Source organism: Eurytemora carolleeae, unplaced genomic scaffold (genome assembly GCF_000591075.1).
Source record: "Eurytemora carolleeae unplaced genomic scaffold, Eaff_2.0 scaffold849, whole genome shotgun sequence".
Classification (NCBI taxonomy): Eukaryota; Metazoa; Arthropoda; class Copepoda; order Calanoida; family Temoridae; genus Eurytemora; species Eurytemora carolleeae.
Genome location: NW_019396736.1, coordinates 68,718 through 87,150, shown reverse-complemented (window position 1 = coordinate 87,150; position 18,433 = coordinate 68,718). Strand labels below are relative to the sequence as shown.

General features: G+C 34.4%; 1 protein-coding gene across 1 annotated transcript; it reads right to left on the bottom strand.

Annotated features, from left to right (window-relative positions):
- Positions 1-3,070: 3,070 nt before the first annotated feature.
- LOC111707944 (nucleolin) lies at positions 3,071-16,777 on the bottom strand. The gene is made up of 9 exons (XM_023481139.1): positions 16,639-16,777; positions 15,832-15,912; positions 14,889-15,361; positions 14,151-14,284; positions 11,281-11,413; positions 9,955-10,102; positions 8,459-8,590; positions 7,077-7,270; positions 3,071-3,611 (listed from the first exon to the last, which is right to left on the bottom strand). The coding sequence occupies exons 1-9, from the start codon at positions 16,759-16,761 to the stop codon at positions 3,458-3,460; spliced, it is 1,572 nt and encodes a 523-aa protein (XP_023336907.1). The 5' UTR covers positions 16,762-16,777; the 3' UTR covers positions 3,071-3,457.
- Between the last annotated feature and the right edge of the window lie 1,656 nt (positions 16,778-18,433).

The window sequence follows — 18,433 nt, the reverse complement described above, 5'->3', positions numbered from 1 at the left end:
TTCTCCTGGTTACCAAATTATAAAATATAACTGCTAAAAATAATATTCTTAACATTAAAGAATTCTTTTGCAATAGAAAGCGTAAAAAATATTGAAATTCTTTCTGTTATAAGTAAACTGTAATAGAAGAAAATATAATAAAGATAACTAGAAATATTTCGATGCCCAGAAATGTTTATGTATATAAGGAACTACACGAACTAATTGTATGATGGATCTTGAATGGAATTAAACCATTTACGGGTCGTACACAATTTACAGAGCGTCCAATAACATATTAGATTATCTCCAAGCTTTTACTCTATAATACGCACAAAATACTCGAAAAACCTGGTTTTTTCTTCAAGAAAATTTGTTGTAGAAGCCTTATACATTTTTTAAAAATGATTTATTGTTTCTGAATTTTCTGATTAGTTTCTAAAATCACAATTTAGAGCTATAAACGATCTAATATGATGTGAGACACCCTGTATATTGTAGATGACCAGTGACCACACCAACAAATTTTCTGGAACATTCTAATTAAAATTTCATGAGATTAAACGCCGATTTTTTTATTTTTGAATTCTTTTCAGAATAATTCAAAAGTTGTGAATCTGTTGCAAATTGCATCAAGCAATGTTGGATTTATTATACTTTATAGTATACTTTTAAGTGACCCTCCATTTAAAGATGGCAACGCCGGATTCATAACTGTGCCCTTTAAACGTACCATATTCTGATCAATAATGTGGAAGATAACGTTGTTTTTTGCTACTATATGTGAATTTCTTCATTATTTCTTGTAAGCCGAAAATGCGCAAGTCACTTTTGCAGAGAATCCAAAAATAAAAGTGAACCGTTTTAAAAACACAATCTTCGGTATCTAATTCATCGCAAAGGTTTCACATGTACCGTTGTGATTTGGGCATTGTCATCTTTGCATGGTGAAATTACGCTTACAGTTCTTTTAAGTTCTATTTTTCTTCTCCTTTTGAGCATTGTTTTTCTAAACTTAAAACTTCTTTCTACTAGGGTATATCTATATATAAATTTGGCTTGTCTGTCTTTTTATATATACTATTCGATAGATGTGTACTTGAGTTCAACCCACGGTACCATTAGATATATACTATTGAGTGTTCTAATTAGATTAATCACTTATTGTCATTTAACTAATTGATACTATCGATATAAACACTATCATTAGGAGACTATTGTCATGGGGGCCCGAGGTAATTACTTTCTATATTTTTTTTGAGACAATTTAACAACTATCGATCTTATGATATTTTGGATATTTATATAAAACTAACTGAAGTGCCCGGCATTGCCCGTGGATTTTTGAAGATTTTTTTAGTCTTGTTACCCCCGGGTACCAATATGAGTTTCCTTAAAACATTTCCGTCAATTCTATCCGGCGCGGTCGTTTAGCCAGCTATAGCTAACATATAAATATGTGAGAGCGAAGAGCTTACCACAGGGAAGGTTATGAATGATCGAATTTTTAAAAATTAGCCTCTAACGAAAATTCGATTTTTGAAAATTTTGAAAATCCACCATTTTTTTATAAAATCCGCGAAATTTCTTTGCTTTGTTTTTGTTTTACAATGTGTAACAAAGAGAAAATATTCACAATTGAAATAGAAGATGGGCGCAAGCGCCCTAAAAGCCTAGTATATAGATAAATTCAAGCGAACGTATAAACTCAAGCAAACGTAAATTTTTTTGACTATAGAAATTAGGGGTAATTTTGATTGACTATACTAGAACATCCCGACCTATATCGGCACCTTTTTCGCGCATACATATATAGCACAATGGAGTAAAAATATATTTTTATAGGTCAGATGGACACTTATTTGTAGGTCGGATGGGCACTTTTCTGGTAGGATGGGCGTACGTCCAAAAATGCACCATGGAAATTAGGAAGTACAACGCTAATATTCTTAAACAAAGACGATTACGAACTCGTCACTTAAATCCCATGTTTATTGTCATAGGCCTTAGATATTTCAAACTATAAAGTATGCATTCAGAGCTGGGAACTTCAGAATGGTGGATATCAAGATCAATGCTTGATCCTCTCTTTTTCTTAATCTCGAGACTAACCTAATCTTGCACTTGTATTCTGAAAAGTGTATAAATTCAACCAATCAGAGTCGCGTATCTCAAACCGGGAAATTTATAATTTTGCTCCCCATTAAAAATTAATATACAGAAACGGGAGGGACTTTCTAATTTTTAAAAACCGGTTTTTGATTTTTCTCTACTATATCAAAAAAGAGTGGATTAAGCAAGAAATTAAAAGTTTCCACATTGGATATCCGGATTAAGCAGTCGGGATTAAAGTATCCCATTCTAAAGTTCCCAGCTCAGATAAATCAAATAATCTGATTTTGAAATATTGAAGGTTTGCAAAGATATAGGAATTAGAACATTTTAGTTGTGACAATGATTAATTTTATTGTTGAATTTATACCACTTATTAAATGATCTTCATTCTAGGCTAGGCTAGGATAGTTGTTAACTCCAACTAAAATTATATTTACATTATAAAATACATATCATAATTAAATCAACATTATCTACTCTGAAGATTTTGAAGTTTTCGCCAAAACATTTTATTTATAATGGAACATGACAGGAAACACTGGCTATGCAAATTTAGAAAATAATACAACTTGACAAATATTCAAAAAACAAAAAAAAAACAATTCGAATAAAAAAGCAAAATGAAAAAAATAAATGAACGTGATCATGTACGATGTTATACATTTACAGAAGAAAAACAACAATGCATCATGTCCAGAAAAAGTTTTAAAATGTTTACGGAAGATCCTTTGTTATCTAGAGTTACGAAAAATACAAAAAAGTTTTTGTTTAAATGTTCAGAACCTTTTGTATCTTTTGGAAGGTAATGGGTTTAAGTACAGTGTACATACAGATGTGTTACGTGTTGTAATGTATAATGATCTACAGTGTGCGGTACTGTACTGTAGTATAACTGTATTGTAATGTACTGTAATTTAACGTACTGTACTGAACTGTACTTAGGTTTTCTGTACTTTATGGACTGTACTGTATTGTACTGTACTGTATTATAGAGTACAAAAGCTACTGCACTGTAATGATGTAATCTACTTAACTGTACTGTATACTAGCTAGTGTACCAGTGTACCAAATAGTTACTGTACTGAACTTTTCTGAACAGTATTGTGTTGTACTGTACTAAATATGTCTTGTACTGTACTGGACTGTATATATACGCTGTATCTTCAATGTTATTGTTAAATTTTACCAAGGCAATATTTGTACATACATTTCTAATTTCAAGACTTATAAGAGACCAGGGTTTTAATTCTCTTGCCGGGATCAGGTAATACTACAAATGTACACCAGTAAACCTCAAATTGTGAACATTGTTTTGAGAAAACTTTTTCTGTTTCTACATTAACTAAATATTCCCGACTTGCATTTATTCGTCCATATCCTCATATGTTGTTCTGAATCCTTGGTTCCGTTTAGAAACACGGTGCGAGGCTGCAAATTGTAACCTCTCAACACGTTTCGGGGCCACGCGTAGACTTTTCTCAGTAGCTTCCAGCCTCTTCTCATGACGCAGCATAAAACTAGAAATAAACCAAGCTCTTTCCAACACTTAATAATTCAAGTTTGGTTAAATTACTTTTTTTTTAATTAGAATTATAATTTTCTTATCATGTCGCCCATATCCAATGCCTCAAGCTAAAGGCAACAAAAAAATTCCAATGAGGCCTATTTTCCTCAAAAAAAGAATCTGCCTGTTGCAACTGTTGCCTGAGCTTGTCAAAGTTGTTTTTATTTAGAAAATGTCTCATAATTGTTAAAGGGGGAGGGAGCCACATCACGTATTACTCTCCGGAAAATTTAAACAGTGTTTAAACATAACTTAGAATTGTCGTAGGAGGCTGATTTTTTGCATGCAAACTCAGAATCATGTATATTACATGCATTTTTAAGTTTTGAAGGAATATGAGCAAAAGTGCGCGCGCGCGCGCGCGCTTTTTGTAAAAAAAATGCGACTTTTTTAAAGTAAATCAATGTTAACTTCATTAATTGCACTTGAACATTTTTCCTGGCACTCTTAAAACAAATATGCGTTAAAAACATTCACCTCCAAAAGCTTAAATGTCTACGCGCGCGCGCGCACTAAAAGAAAAAATCTTTGAATACTTATGTGTTAAGTTTGGCCTAAGTTAGAATAACAGTTGCATGCGATACATAAAACTATAGCAAAATTGGGACAAGGAATTTATTTCCGAGGTCAAAATAGACATTGGAGCATTCTGACCGGCGCGCTAGTAGCCAACCATTACATTATGGGTCATCTTGGTACATTTTTACATGTTGTATGTCGATTTATAGATGGAATTCATTTCTGAGGTCAAAATTAGCCAACCATTACATTATGGGTCATCTTAGTACATTTTCAACATGTTGTATGTCGATTTATAGGTAATTTGGCATGAGGAATTCATTTCTAAGGTCATAATAAATAATTGAGCATTCTGACCGGCGCGCTAGTAGCCGGCAGTTACATTATGGGTCATCTTCCCACATATTTACATGTTGTATGTCGATTTATAGGTAGTTGGGCACAAGGATCCATTTCTTAGTAAAAACTTTTGTAAAGACTACTCTGATCGACGTGCTAGTAGCCAGCAGTCACCTTCAGGGTCATCCTGTCATATGTTTTGCATTTAGTATGTCGATTCTGGGGTACTAGAAACAACGATTCTCTTTCTTAGGCAAAAAAAATTAAGTTTCAGGACTCTGATTGGCGCGCTGCTGGCCATAGGGTAATTATGGTTCAACCTATCATAGTTTTTCATATCTATACATGTAACAAAAGTTAAAAACATTGTTAAACATTTAATTGTTAACAGTTCTTATTTTATTTGCGTTTTTTGTTTGGTTTACGTCATTTCATTTTCGAGATGATGTCGCGGGCTAGTTTTCATTAATTTTTTTAGGTAAAAAAAAGCTGGGTTTCCATGCTATTAATCTATATATCTGCAAATTACAAGTTGTACCAGCCTCATATATTTAATCTTTTCTTTACATACTTCTAGATTTGACCAATTTGAAGATGATTTCTGGTATGTCCTGGAAATTGGTAGGATAAACCCACATAATAGGTCAGAATGCTATGCTTGTGATTTACTCTACGTAGATGGATTCCTCTGGTCTAATACCTAAACCCTGATATACAACCTGAACAAACATTAGAAAAATGATTCAATTCTAATATCATTCTTCTTCTTACCATTGTTTTTAAAAATTTGTTTTGTGAACAGGAATGGATTGCTCTGATCTAAATACCTATAAAATTACACACAACATGGAAAACTATAATAGGTTGAACCCATAATTACCCTATGGCCAGCAGCGCGCCGATCAGAGTTCTGAAACTTAATTTTTCTTACCTAAGAAAGAGAATCCTTGTTTCTAGTACCCCAGAATGGACATACTACATGCAAAACATAAGACAGGATGACCCAAAAGGTGACTGCTGGCTGCTAGCATGTCAATCAGAGTAGTTTTACAAAAGTTTTTATTAAGAAATAGATCCTTGTGCCCAATTACCTATAAATTGACATACAACATGTAAAATATGTGGGAAGATGACCCATAATGGAACTGCTGGTTACTAGTGCGCCGATCAGAATGTTCCAATATTAAATTTGACCTCAGAAATGAATTTCTCGTGCCAAATTACCTTGTAAACGACATACAACAAATAATTCTGAGTTTGCATGCAAAAAATCAGCCTCCTACGACAACTCTCAGTTATGTTTAAACCCTGTTTAAATTTTCCGGAGAGTAATACGTTTTGTGGCCCCCCCCCCTTGTTTTTAATAGTTAAAAATACTAACTGACCGTTGGATGAGGTCTGAACAATCTAGATTATTCTCTGGTTCCCAACTATCCATCTCCTCACCGTGCCCCTTCCATCTGATGAGGAACTCACGAGGCTTCCCCTTGGGGAACTTGACCTCCAGAACCTTCCCGACCTCGTACTTGCCCTCCTCCTCCTCCCTTCTCTTCTTCTCAGCCAACTGTGCCAATCGAACCTGAATAAAATAACTTGAGCCTTTGCCACAAACTCTTTGTACTCTCTTTATCTTTGCAACCCGATGCCGAAGACCTTTGATATTTCAAATCATTAATTTGGTTAGATCGAAGTCTTAGTTTGAAATATCAGAGGTTAACAACATCAAGTTGCAAAGATATATAGGGATTAGAAAATTTTTGTTTGAGGCAAAAACTCAATTTCATTTTCGTTATCTGTTTTCAAATAAAACATTATATTGAACACCATTTTAAAGAGAATCTTTTTAGTATTTAATTATAAATAATAGATTAAATTGTCTATGGTTAATTAAGCTAAATGAATTGAGTCTTTGCTTTAAACTCAAATTTTCTAATCCCTTAATCTCTGCAAGTTCATGATGCAAATCCTTTCATATTTCAAGACCTTTTAATCTAACATAATTCATAGCTTGAAATATCTAATGTCTAGGATAATGGGTTGCAAAACTATAGGGATTAGGAAATCAGAGATAATGGCAAAACTTAACTCCTTTACAGTTATATATTTTCCATTAAAACTTTTGTTGCGCACTATTAATCTAAAATTGCGTCTTAAATTCAAAACATATGACAGGATGACCCAAAAGGTGACTGCTGGCTGCTAGCATGTCAATCAGAGTAGTTTTACAAAAGTTTTTATTAAGAAATAGATCCTTGTGCCCAATTACCTATAAATTGACATACAACATGTAAAATATGTGGGAAGATGACCCATAATGGAACTGCTGGTTACTAGTGCGCCGATCAGAATGTTCCAATATTAAATTTGACCTCAGAAATGAATTTCTCGTGCCAAATTACCTTGTAAACGACATACAACAAATAATTCTGAGTTTGCATGCAAAAAATCAGCCTCCTACGACAACTCTCAGTTATGTTTAAACCCTGTTTAAATTTTCCGGAGAGTAATACGTTTTGTGGCCCCCCCCCCTTGTTTTTAATAGTTAAAAATACTAACTGACCGTTGGATGAGGTCTGAACAATCTAGATTATTCTCTGGTTCCCAACTATCCATCTCCTCACCGTGCCCCTTCCATCTGATGAGGAACTCACGAGGCTTCCCCTTGGGGAACTTGACCTCCAGAACCTTCCCGACCTCGTACTTGCCCTCCTCCTCCTCCCTTCTCTTCTTCTCAGCCAACTGTGCCAATCGAACCTGAATAAAATAACTTGAGCCTTTGCCACAAACTCTTTGTACTCTCTTTATCTTTGCAACCCGATGCCGAAGACCTTTGATATTTCAAATCATTAATTTGGTTAGATCGAAGTCTTAGTTTGAAATATCAGAGGTTAACAACATCAAGTTGCAAAGATATATAGGGATTAGAAAATTTTTGTTTGAGGCAAAAACTCAATTTCATTTTCGTTATCTGTCTTCAAATAAAACATTATATTGAACACCATTTTAAAGAGAATCTTTTTAGTATTTAATTATAAATAATAGATTAAATTGTCTATGGTTAATTAAGCTAAATGAATTGAGTCTTTGCTTTAAACTCAAATTTTCTAATCCCTTAATCTCTGCAAGTTCATGATGCAAATCCTTTCATATTTCAAGACCTTTTAATCTAACATAATTCATAGCTTGAAATATCTAATGTCTAGGATAATGGGTTGCAAAACTATAGGGATTAGGAAATCAGAGATAATGGCAAAACTTAACTCCTTTACAGTTATATATTTTCCATTAAAACTTTTGTTGCGCACTATTAATCTAAAATTGCGTCTTAAATTCTATCTTTAAAAGTTGTGTAAATCATTTTCATTCCACCCAGCCTCGTAGTGATTATAAAATTAGTTTAAACAATATTACGTTTGTTTAAAACTAAAAAACTTTATTGAGAGAATGAGGAGAGCCATTTTTCTAAGAAAAATAAATAAGTTTTTAGGTAAAACATTGAAAGATTGAAAACATGCAGTTATCGTGCCATTCAATTAAAAATAAAATAAACTAAATTAATAAATTCTTCTGGCGGGGTCAAGAATTTGTAATGTTAACGATGAAGATGTAATGATTATCTAAGAGCTGACTTATTTAAAAACAGCAAGTTTATGAAATTTTAACATGTTTTGAGAAAGAATATGTAAATGTACGTTGCCCAATACATGTATTTATGTTCAATTATAGCACAACATTTATTATTTTCCTCTCAAAACACAAATATATTTAAAAGCGAAAAAAGAAAATGTTTCTTCAAAAGTTTTGAGTTGTTGAAAAAATCAGTTAACCTTAAAGAAATATTCATAACCTGGATCCTGATTAATTTTATTCAGGGCGGATCCGCATCTAAATTAAATGGATCCGAAGCACAATCTTTTATTTAATTTGTGTGAAATGAATTACCTTCTCCTCGATGAGGAAGTTGTCTATAATGTCCTTGCATGTGTCGAGGTGCTCCTCGGGTTCCCAGGACAACTTCTTGTATCCTTCAAACTTGACTTGGTACCAGGTCTTCTCCTCAACCACACGCATACTCTAAATTGATATTAATATCCGGGTTACTTATCTTTAAGGGGTATATATTCTGTAGATAACTCACCCCCCCCCCCACGTGAATTTAATGGTTCTGTCAATATTCCAGAAAGCTATGACTTTCGATCACAATTACTCCTATTAAACATAATTTTTCAGGCTTCTTTCTTAAATACTTTTTTGTCGGCATATATGTTTTGAATAAAAAGTATTTAACAAACAAATTTATAACTTTAAAGATTGTCAAAATATAAACCAAAACAAGAATGATTTCAAATTGAAGAAACCGAATGCCTCTAACTCTGGTTGGTCGGGGGTGCCCTCTCTATGACAAACTCATTTACCCCCCAAAAAAGTGTGGGGTTGGGCCGGTACATTAAATAATTTAAGAGGTAATTAAATACATTTTTGAATGAAGTATTCAAAAACGGTAAAAAATTAATCTTTTCCCAAACCGTCTAGAATTCTGTAATATTTGAACAATCCCGATATTTTTTCCATCATCTTTTAAGAAATCGTTTTGCCTTTCATATGTAGAAAAATATTAGCACGAAGGGAAAAGTAAATATTTTTTATCTAAATGAAATTTTTCAAGGAAAATAATTAATGTGTTTTATATGTAAAAATTATAATCTAAGTATATAAAGTTCTTATTTTACAATTTACAAGAGAAAAATATCGAATATTCAAAAATACAGACATATATATGTTGCGTATAGTCGGCTGGACCGATTGGGCTAACAAATTTTGTGGACACTCATTTTTTCTCAAAATTAAGAATTTTTTTCCGCGGGCATCACCGGGCTCTCCAGCTAGTAATAATTAAAAATAAATAAAAATGGCTGAAATCTTTCCAGTTAAAATTCTATTATTCAAGGGACTGTGAGTCTGATTTCACGTGAATTTTCATTGCAAAAACTGCAATGCCCGGTTCACTACGGAACCCTTGAAACCTTTTTCTGATCGATAATATGGAAGATATTGTCGCTTTCAAAGTGTTCCATTCAGATAATTCAAATATATTTTCCTGCAGTAAAAATGTCACTTTTATATAGAAACCAACAAGTGAAAAAAATAAGTTTTCCAAATTATCGTTGTGAATGGGTAATTGCCATCTTAGTATGGAGGGTCGCTTGAAATTATATGCTTAAAGTCTCTTAAAACCCTTTGAAAATATAAAAATCAATATTTTTCCATATTTGGTTAAAAATTAAAGATAAGCTTTGAAGAATAAAAGCTTTCTTTATCGGCAACTTCTCTTTGTTTCCATGTTATTGGTATCCATGCTGTTTAAAAGCTTGATATAAAAAAAATTTAAAAAATTCGTCTTCATTGTTTTGATATAAACGACGACGACTGAATATTACCTTAATAAACTCTACAGTCCACTCTGTTTTCCTTTTAACTTCTCTTTTCGGTTGATCTGCTTTCTCTAATTCTCTTTTCAGCTCTTTCTCTTTTCTTTCCTGTCTCCTTCTCTCCTTCTCCGCCTCATCCTTCTCCCTCTCTTCATCCCTTAGGATACAAACAAATTTTTAGATGTGTATATTTACACGAAAATTCACCCCCCCCCCAAGAGGTTACTAGGGTTTTATTCGTTGAAAACTTTATTACCCGAGTACACTAGAAACTTTATTCCCTAAGTACACATGCAAACTTTATTCACCGAGTACACATGCAAACTTTATTCACCGAGTACACATGCAAACTTTATTCACCGAGTACACATGCAAACTTTATTCACCGAGTACACATGCAAACTTTATTCACCGAGTACACATGAAAACTTTATTCCTCAAATACACATGAAACCTTTATTCCCCGAGTACACATGCAAACTTCATTCACCAAGTACACATGCAAACTTTATTAACCGAGTACACACAAAAACTTTTTTCACCGAGTACACACAAAACTTTGTTCACCGAATGCACATAAAAATTTTAATCACAAAGTAAACAAAAAATCTTTTGTCCCTGAATACTAGAATTCATTGTCCATGTACACAAGAGTTTTTTGTCCGAGTACATTATACACGAAACTTAAAACAGTATTTTAATAAAAACCAGTATCAGAAGTCCTGTTTCTTAATGGGGTCAGGCAGTTTTGTAGATACCAATGTTTTTGTTAAAAGTATTATTTAATTTGGTTTCCTTCCATTTTCTTATTCTGATTTCTAAAATTAAATTCAATCCAAAAGCAAGAACCTAAATAGAAAACTTTGACTTACGTTCACGCAAGAATGTAAGGCAAGGAAAGTTTATTGCGGTCGTGTATACTCTGCGTACATATTGAAACCAGTTCTCTTTGGGCGGAATTTGTAAATAAGAATAGATGCATCAGTGTTCGTTTAGTATCCGAGGAGGTTAAAAGCATTAAATTTTGAAAATTTTGATAATTCACATAATAGTTTCCTATGACCAGAATATTTCATCGATTTGTTATGTGAAAGATGGATCCCATTTCAGGCTTCGACATCCGTCTTGTGTTTACATTACCGCCCAGAGACAGTACACTGCAGTACAAAAGATGTGTACACTTCTGAAATAACTTTTCTTGCCTTACAATCCTTGCGTTCACGAGCTCTTTTAAATTTCTGGCTTTGGAGTTCATGAGCTATGATCAGGAATACAAACAAACAAACAGTGATTACAACTTCTTTCTATAGATAAAGATTATTTATTACTAAGTACCTTGCATTTTTAACTGGTTTGTACTCATGTTCATCCATTGCCTTCTCATCATCTTCATCTTTAATTATTCTTTTCCTTTTCTTTCCTTTCCTCTTCATACCAGGCAGGGTAAACCTACCACTCATACCTTTACCTGATATATAAACAAATATATAAATATATATTCTTAATATAAATAATTTTTGAATTATTAATAAAAGAAACCCCGTCATTCGGATATGTTTTGAATAAAAAGTATTTAACAAACAAATTTATAACTTTAAAGATTGTCAAAATATAAACCAAAACAAGAATGATTTCAAATTGAAGAAACCGAATGCCTCTAACTCTGGTTGGTCGGGGGTGCCCTCTCTATGACAAACTCATTTACCCCCCCAAAAAGTGTGCGGTTGGGCCGGTACATTAAATAATTTAAGAGGTAATTAAATACATTTTTGAATGAAGTATTCAAAAACGGTAAAAAATTAATCTTTTCCCAAACCGTCTAGAATTCTGTAATATTTGAACAATCCCGATATTTTTTCCATCATCTTTTAAGAAATCGTTTTGCCTTTCATATGTAGAAAAATATTAGCACGAAGGGAAAAGTAAATATTTTTTATCTAAATGAAATTTTTCAAGGAAAATAATTAATGTGTTTTATATGTAAAAATTATAATCTAAGTATATAAAGTTCTTATTTTACAATTTACAAGAGAAAAATATCGAATATTCAAAAATACAGACATATATATGTTGCGTATAGTCGGCTGGACCGATTGGGCTAACAAATTTTGTGGACACTCATTTTTTCTCAAAATTAAGAATTTTTTTCCGCGGGCATCACCGGGCTCTCCAGCTAGTAATAATTAAAAATAAATAAAAATGGCTGAAATCTTTCCAGTTAAAATTCTATTATTCAAGGGACTGTGAGTCTGATTTCACGTGAATTTTCATTGCAAAAACTGCAATGCCCGGTTCACTACGGAACCCTTGAAACCTTTTTCTGATCGATAATATGGAAGATATTGTCGCTTTCAAAGTGTTCCATTCAGATAATTCAAATATATTTTCCTGCAGTAAAAATGTCACTTTTATATAGAAACCAACAAGTGAAAAAAATAAGTTTTCCAAATTATCGTTGTGAATGGGTAATTGCCATCTTAGTATGGAGGGTCGCTTGAAATTATATGCTTAAAGTCTCTTAAAACCCTTTGAAAATATAAAAATCAATATTTTTCCATATTTGGTTAAAAATTAAAGATAAGCTTTGAAGAATAAAAGCTTTCTTTATCGGCAACTTCTCTTTGTTTCCATGTTATTGGTATCCATGCTGTTTAAAAGCTTGATATAAAAAAAATTTAAAAAATTCGTCTTCATTGTTTTGATATAAACGACGACGACTGAATATTACCTTAATAAACTCTACAGTCCACTCTGTTTTCCTTTTAACTTCTCTTTTCGGTTGATCTGCTTTCTCTAATTCTCTTTTCAGCTCTTTCTCTTTTCTTTCCTGTCTCCTTCTCTCCTTCTCCGCCTCATCCTTCTCCCTCTCTTCATCCCTTAGGATACAAACAAATTTTTAGATGTGTATATTTACACGAAAATTCACCCCCCCCCCAAGAGTATATTTAGTTTCAGAATCTCCAGTTGCTCAAGGATAAGACATTGAATTTCTTTTTTATGAATTTAGAAAATGACAACTAGAGAGGAATAGTATAATAACGGCTTCGTGACAAATAATTGTTTTACATAAGAGACAAATAAAAACATTGTTGACAATTGTCAATTGTAAACAAAAGATTAACATTGTATGGGTAATTTCCTAATATACGATTTTTGGACCCCCCCCCTTCATTTTTGTACATGAATCTCATATTTAACGCAAGGATTAAGTAGGTCATGTGGCCGCAGCTCCTGGCCCCCTAGCATGTCCTAGCAGCAGCGCTTGGCCCCCTCGCCTGTCCTGGCTGCAGCACTCATCTTAGAAAGTGTCTTAACCAAACCTAACCCTAAATATATACTAATTTTGTTGAAAATTGTTCAAATAGAGTATCTGTCCTGGCTGCAGTGCTCAGTTCCCTAGCCTGTCCTAGCCCCATAAATTGTCCTAACCTAACCTAACCATGAAAAAAATACAAAATAAATATTTTTTTTGTTGAAAATAGTTGAAATCTAGGTCATGTACAAAATTGATACCAGGGAGGGGGTCCAAAAATCATATACTAGGAGGGGTACAGGTTATAGAAGTTTATCAAAGGAATAATAAATAAATTTTTTTAAAAAATATATATATATATATTAATAGATTTTGCCAACCTTTTCCATAATTATCCTGAATACAGTAGTTATAACGGGAAACACTTCAAAAAAATGCTCCGACGCAGAATTTCTTCTGGGGTAATATAGTTTTAATAAATTAATTAGGTTAAATTATTTTAATCGCATTTGAGTCTTTTGTAAGAAATATGCCATTATTTTGAGAAAATGTAAAATTCTAAAATATTAAAATTGAAAAACAATAATAGTAATAATATGTTTACTGAATCAATTATACCCTATTAGTTGAAAGATGCTGCGACATTTTTCCCATGAAAATTTTCCTTCTTGGATAAAATGGTACCTGTTGACGCACTACGATAATTTCATAGAGAAAGATTTCTGGACCCCCCCCCCCCCCCCTAATATAAATGTTTTTTATAAATGAATAATAAAACGGATTTATCTGAAAAAGTTAGATTTGAAAGAAATTTTAAGTGACAAAAATTAAGAAGAAAAAAAAACCAACGCTTAGTGTAATTGTCTCGAAAGGGTCCTAGCTTGTATAAGAATTTTTAATGGTGAATAACGATTGCAAAGAAGTAAAATATAAATTAAAATCAATATCCCACCTTTCCTCTGAATAACCTCACCATCCTCCACGGCATTGGTTATATAGTTCTTGATCTTGGTGGAGATTGCCTTGATGTTCACTCCCCACTCCTCGACCATATACCCTTTGATCGCAACCATGGAGGACCCCTTCCTGGACACAAAAATACATGTTTTTGTTCAGAGTTAAAGGGACAGTAAGCGTATAATTTCAAGATTACAATGCCCGATTCACAACAGTACCTTTGAAACCTTTATCTGATCAATAACGTGAAAAATTTTGTCGTTTTTAAAAGTTTTTTAAAGTTTTTATTTCTGATAATTAATATATATTTTCCTGCAGTAGAAATGCTCAATTCACTTTACTGGTGAACCAAAAACATTAATATCTAATTCATACTTGATTAGACAAAGCTATTAAGAGTACCGTTGTGAATCAGGCATTGCCATCTTTGAATGGTGAGTCATTTGAAACTACTCATTCAGTTCCTTTAAACAAAAGGATTTGTTATATTTCCATATTCATAAATATTTCAGAGAATGTCCATTGTCCACTTAATTTCCATTATATTGCCAGTCTATGTTTGTTAAAACTAAATTGTTGTGAATCGTGGATTAAAATCTTGAAGAGGGTGGGGCACTTAGGATGACATTTGACAGACCCTCCAACGTAATAAAAACTTATGATGTCCGATTGTAAAATAAATTTTAAAAGAATTATAAACAAATCATTTACAATTAATAGAAATAAAACTAACTTGGGATTTTCATTCAGTTTTCTGATCGCAATGGGAATCATCTCGCTAACGGGTGGATGGGCCGCCATTTTAGCTTTCTTGAACGGTGCTTTGGCCTTGGCTGCAACCTTTCCTCGACCTCTTAGAGGAGCCTCGTCCTCGGATTCTTCTTCATCCTCTTCTTCTTCTTCATCATCATTATCGTCATCTGCGTATTTGATTGACTGAACAGCACGACCGCTCGCTCTAGACGGAGTAACAGCGGCCTTCTTTTTCGGAGATTTCTTGGCAACAGTTTTTTTCGCGGGTGTTTTCTTCGGAGATTTTTTTGCGGGAGATTTCTTGGGTTTACTTGCCTCATAATCACTGCCCTCACCCTCTAGCTGACCATCGTCTACTAAATCATCATCACTGCTGTCGTCCTTATATACAGGTTTAGCGGTAGGTTTGTTCTTCTTCGGAGAGGGGAGAGGGGGTGTTGCATCTTCCCCATCCTAGTACATTAAAGGGAATCCAAATGCGCTTGAAAAATTAAACATCAACCGACTCTGATTAAAGATGTCAAGTTTAAAACAAGATAAAAACGTTTGAATGCAGTTTTTAACTCTCAAGGGAAAATTCATGAATATTTTTTTAAGTCAGAAAAAAACTTTATCTAAAATTAAAGAACATTTGTTTTTGAGAATCTCGGGATCATGCAATGATATCTATCTTAGACGGATTAATTTAATTTCTCTTCAATATTTTGTAGTGGTTATACCATGCAGAGATAACATCAATTGAGGGATCAAGCATTTATCCTCAAATTTAAAAGTGCTCACATTGTCTATCGAGATCAAGTGTTCAAGATTAACGATACTCCTAGCAGATAAGTTCTGACCTCAGTTAACATGAAATGGGTACTTCCATCATATAAAGAGGTTTGAAAACTAAAATTTTTAACATATTTTTATTTTCCTATTACCTCGTCGGAATCTTCCTTTTGATTCTTCCTCTTTGAACCGTTAGAAGCCCGGAGGCTTTGAACAGCCAGCTTCTTTATCTTCTAGTATTGAAAAAAACAATGAACTAAATAAATGAATGCAATAGCCAATTAACAACAGTACCCTGCATAGGCCTAAAATCTGTAGCCGAAACCATGGAACCCATGCCATGGAAGCCCCAAAAGTGTCAAATAGCTTATTCAAAAGTTTAAATAAAAGGTACAAAATGGGGGGGGGGGGGTCTGCAATTCCTGGCAACTTCTTAGTAAAGGGTTTCTGGAACCCCGCCCCCCCCAGCTCCCATCATTTTGTACATGCACATGCAATTCTTATTTGTAACATGGGCATAGTTGGACTAAATCGCAGCGCTCGGTCCCCTAGCCTGTCCTAGTCGCAGCGATCGGTCTCATAGCCTGCCCAAATCGCAGCGCTCGGTCCTCTAGCCTGTCCTAGTAGCAGCGCTAGGTCTCCTAGCATGTCCTAGTCGCAGCGCTCGGTTTCCCAGCCTGTCCTAGTCTCAGCGCTCGGTTTCCTAGCCAGTCCTAGTCGAAGCGCTTGGTCCCCTAGCCATGTCCTAGTCGCAGCTCCCTCGACTCAGAAATTGTCTTAACCTAACCTATCCTGACCCTAAAATACTGTAAAAATAAATATTAATATTTTAATTTCATGTTTAAAAATAGATTAAATTGCGGGGTCCGTCATAGAGAACGATTTTTGGACTCAACATGTTATTTTTCATCCCGAAAGCATGCGATCTCAAGAGTCAAGGGAGTCAATGGCATCAATACCTGATTCCTAGTCTCCTGTTCTCCTTCGCTGTCACCGCTGTCAGCTGGGCCGCTGTCATCGTTATCTTCAACATAGCTGACAGCAGCTTTCCGTCCTCCTCCTCTAGCTGCAGCACGAACCATTAAGAAATGTATTGATCTGAAAACCAAAGAAAACGAAAATCAATTGTTTAAGCCATCCATGAATCTAAAAAAAAGTTCGAATCATGCATTGAAATTTCGATCAAACATGCATAAAAGCTGTGAATTGAACAAAATATATTTATATTGCACCTTTTTTATTTGTGCATTGCACTTATTGTTTTCGTTTTCCGTCGCATATAGTAAGTATGATATTGATGATAAATATTATGGTTTGTTTATTTTTTCGAAAGATGCCGATTGCCGGAATAACTTACACACACAATCACACACAAACACACATTAATAACACACATAGTAGTACAGAGACATCTATAGTGGTGGAAATACTAGTTGAATATTCAATCACAGGTCTACTCCTGGCAGCACCAGCAAATCAACTAGAGCAGCTGGCTGGACACCAATATTTGTGAAACAAAATATTGTTCAACTTTCTAACATTTTCGTGGATTTTCAGCCGAATACTTCGTGGATTATTTCATTTTAGTTAGTTTTTGATATTTATTGTGAACTTTCAGTGAATTAAAATCCGTCATCTTAGAGCAGAAATGTGAAGTTCAAGGAATAAAAACTAGAAAGTACGAAAAGGGAGGCCACCTTTTCAAGTACAACCTTTCAGTTTTATCTTTTAAACTTTTACATATTGGTGTATCCTATATTTTACTTCTTATTACTCCATAATTTACCCTATTGTATTATTGGTTTCTTTGAACACGTGTATTTTATGTTTTCATTTTATTTTAGGGTCTGTCCTAGTGAACGATTTTTGGACCCCCCCAGGCCCCCNNNNGGGGGGGGGGGGTCCAAAAATCGTTCTCTAGGAATATACCAATCAATTTTTTACATGATCATTGATTTCAAGTTATAATGCATTATTTTAGGGTTAGTTTTAGGTTAAGACTATTTCTGGGCCGAACGCTGCAGTAAGGACAGGCTTGGGGGCCTAGCGCTGCGGCTAGGACTAGCTCCCAGTCTCCTATCTTCCTAGCTTATATCCTCCTATCCTCCTAGCTTCCACCATCCTATCCTCCTAGCTTCCATCCTCCTATCCTCTTAGCTTCCACCCTCCTATCCTCCTAGGTTCCATTCTCCTATCCTTCTAGCTTCCATTCTCCTATCCTCCTAGCTTCTATCCTCCTATCCTCCTAGCTTCCATTCTCCTATCCTCCTCAACTCCTTCCTTCCATCCTTCTATCCTCCTAGCTTCCATCCTCCTATCCTCCTAGCTTCCATTCTCCTATCCTCCTATGTTCTATCCTCCTAAACTCCTACCTTCCATCCTTCTATCCTCCTAGCTTCCATCCTCCTGTCCTCCTAGCTTCCATTCTCATAACCTCCTAGCTTCCATTCTCCTATCCTCATAGCTTCTATCCTCCTAAACGCCTACCTTCAATCCTTCTATCCTCCTAGCTTCCACCCTCCTGTCCTCCTAGCTTCCACCCTCATATTCTCTTAGCTTAGTTCCTCCTATTCTCCTAGCTTCTATCCTCCTAGCTTCCATCCTCCTAGCTTTCATCCTTCTATCCTCCTAGCTTCCATCTTCATATCCTTCTAGCTTCCATTCTTTTATCCTAGTTCAATCCTTCTATCCTTCTAGCTTCCATCCTCATATCCTTCTACCTTTCATCCTCCTATCCTCCTATCTTCCATCCTC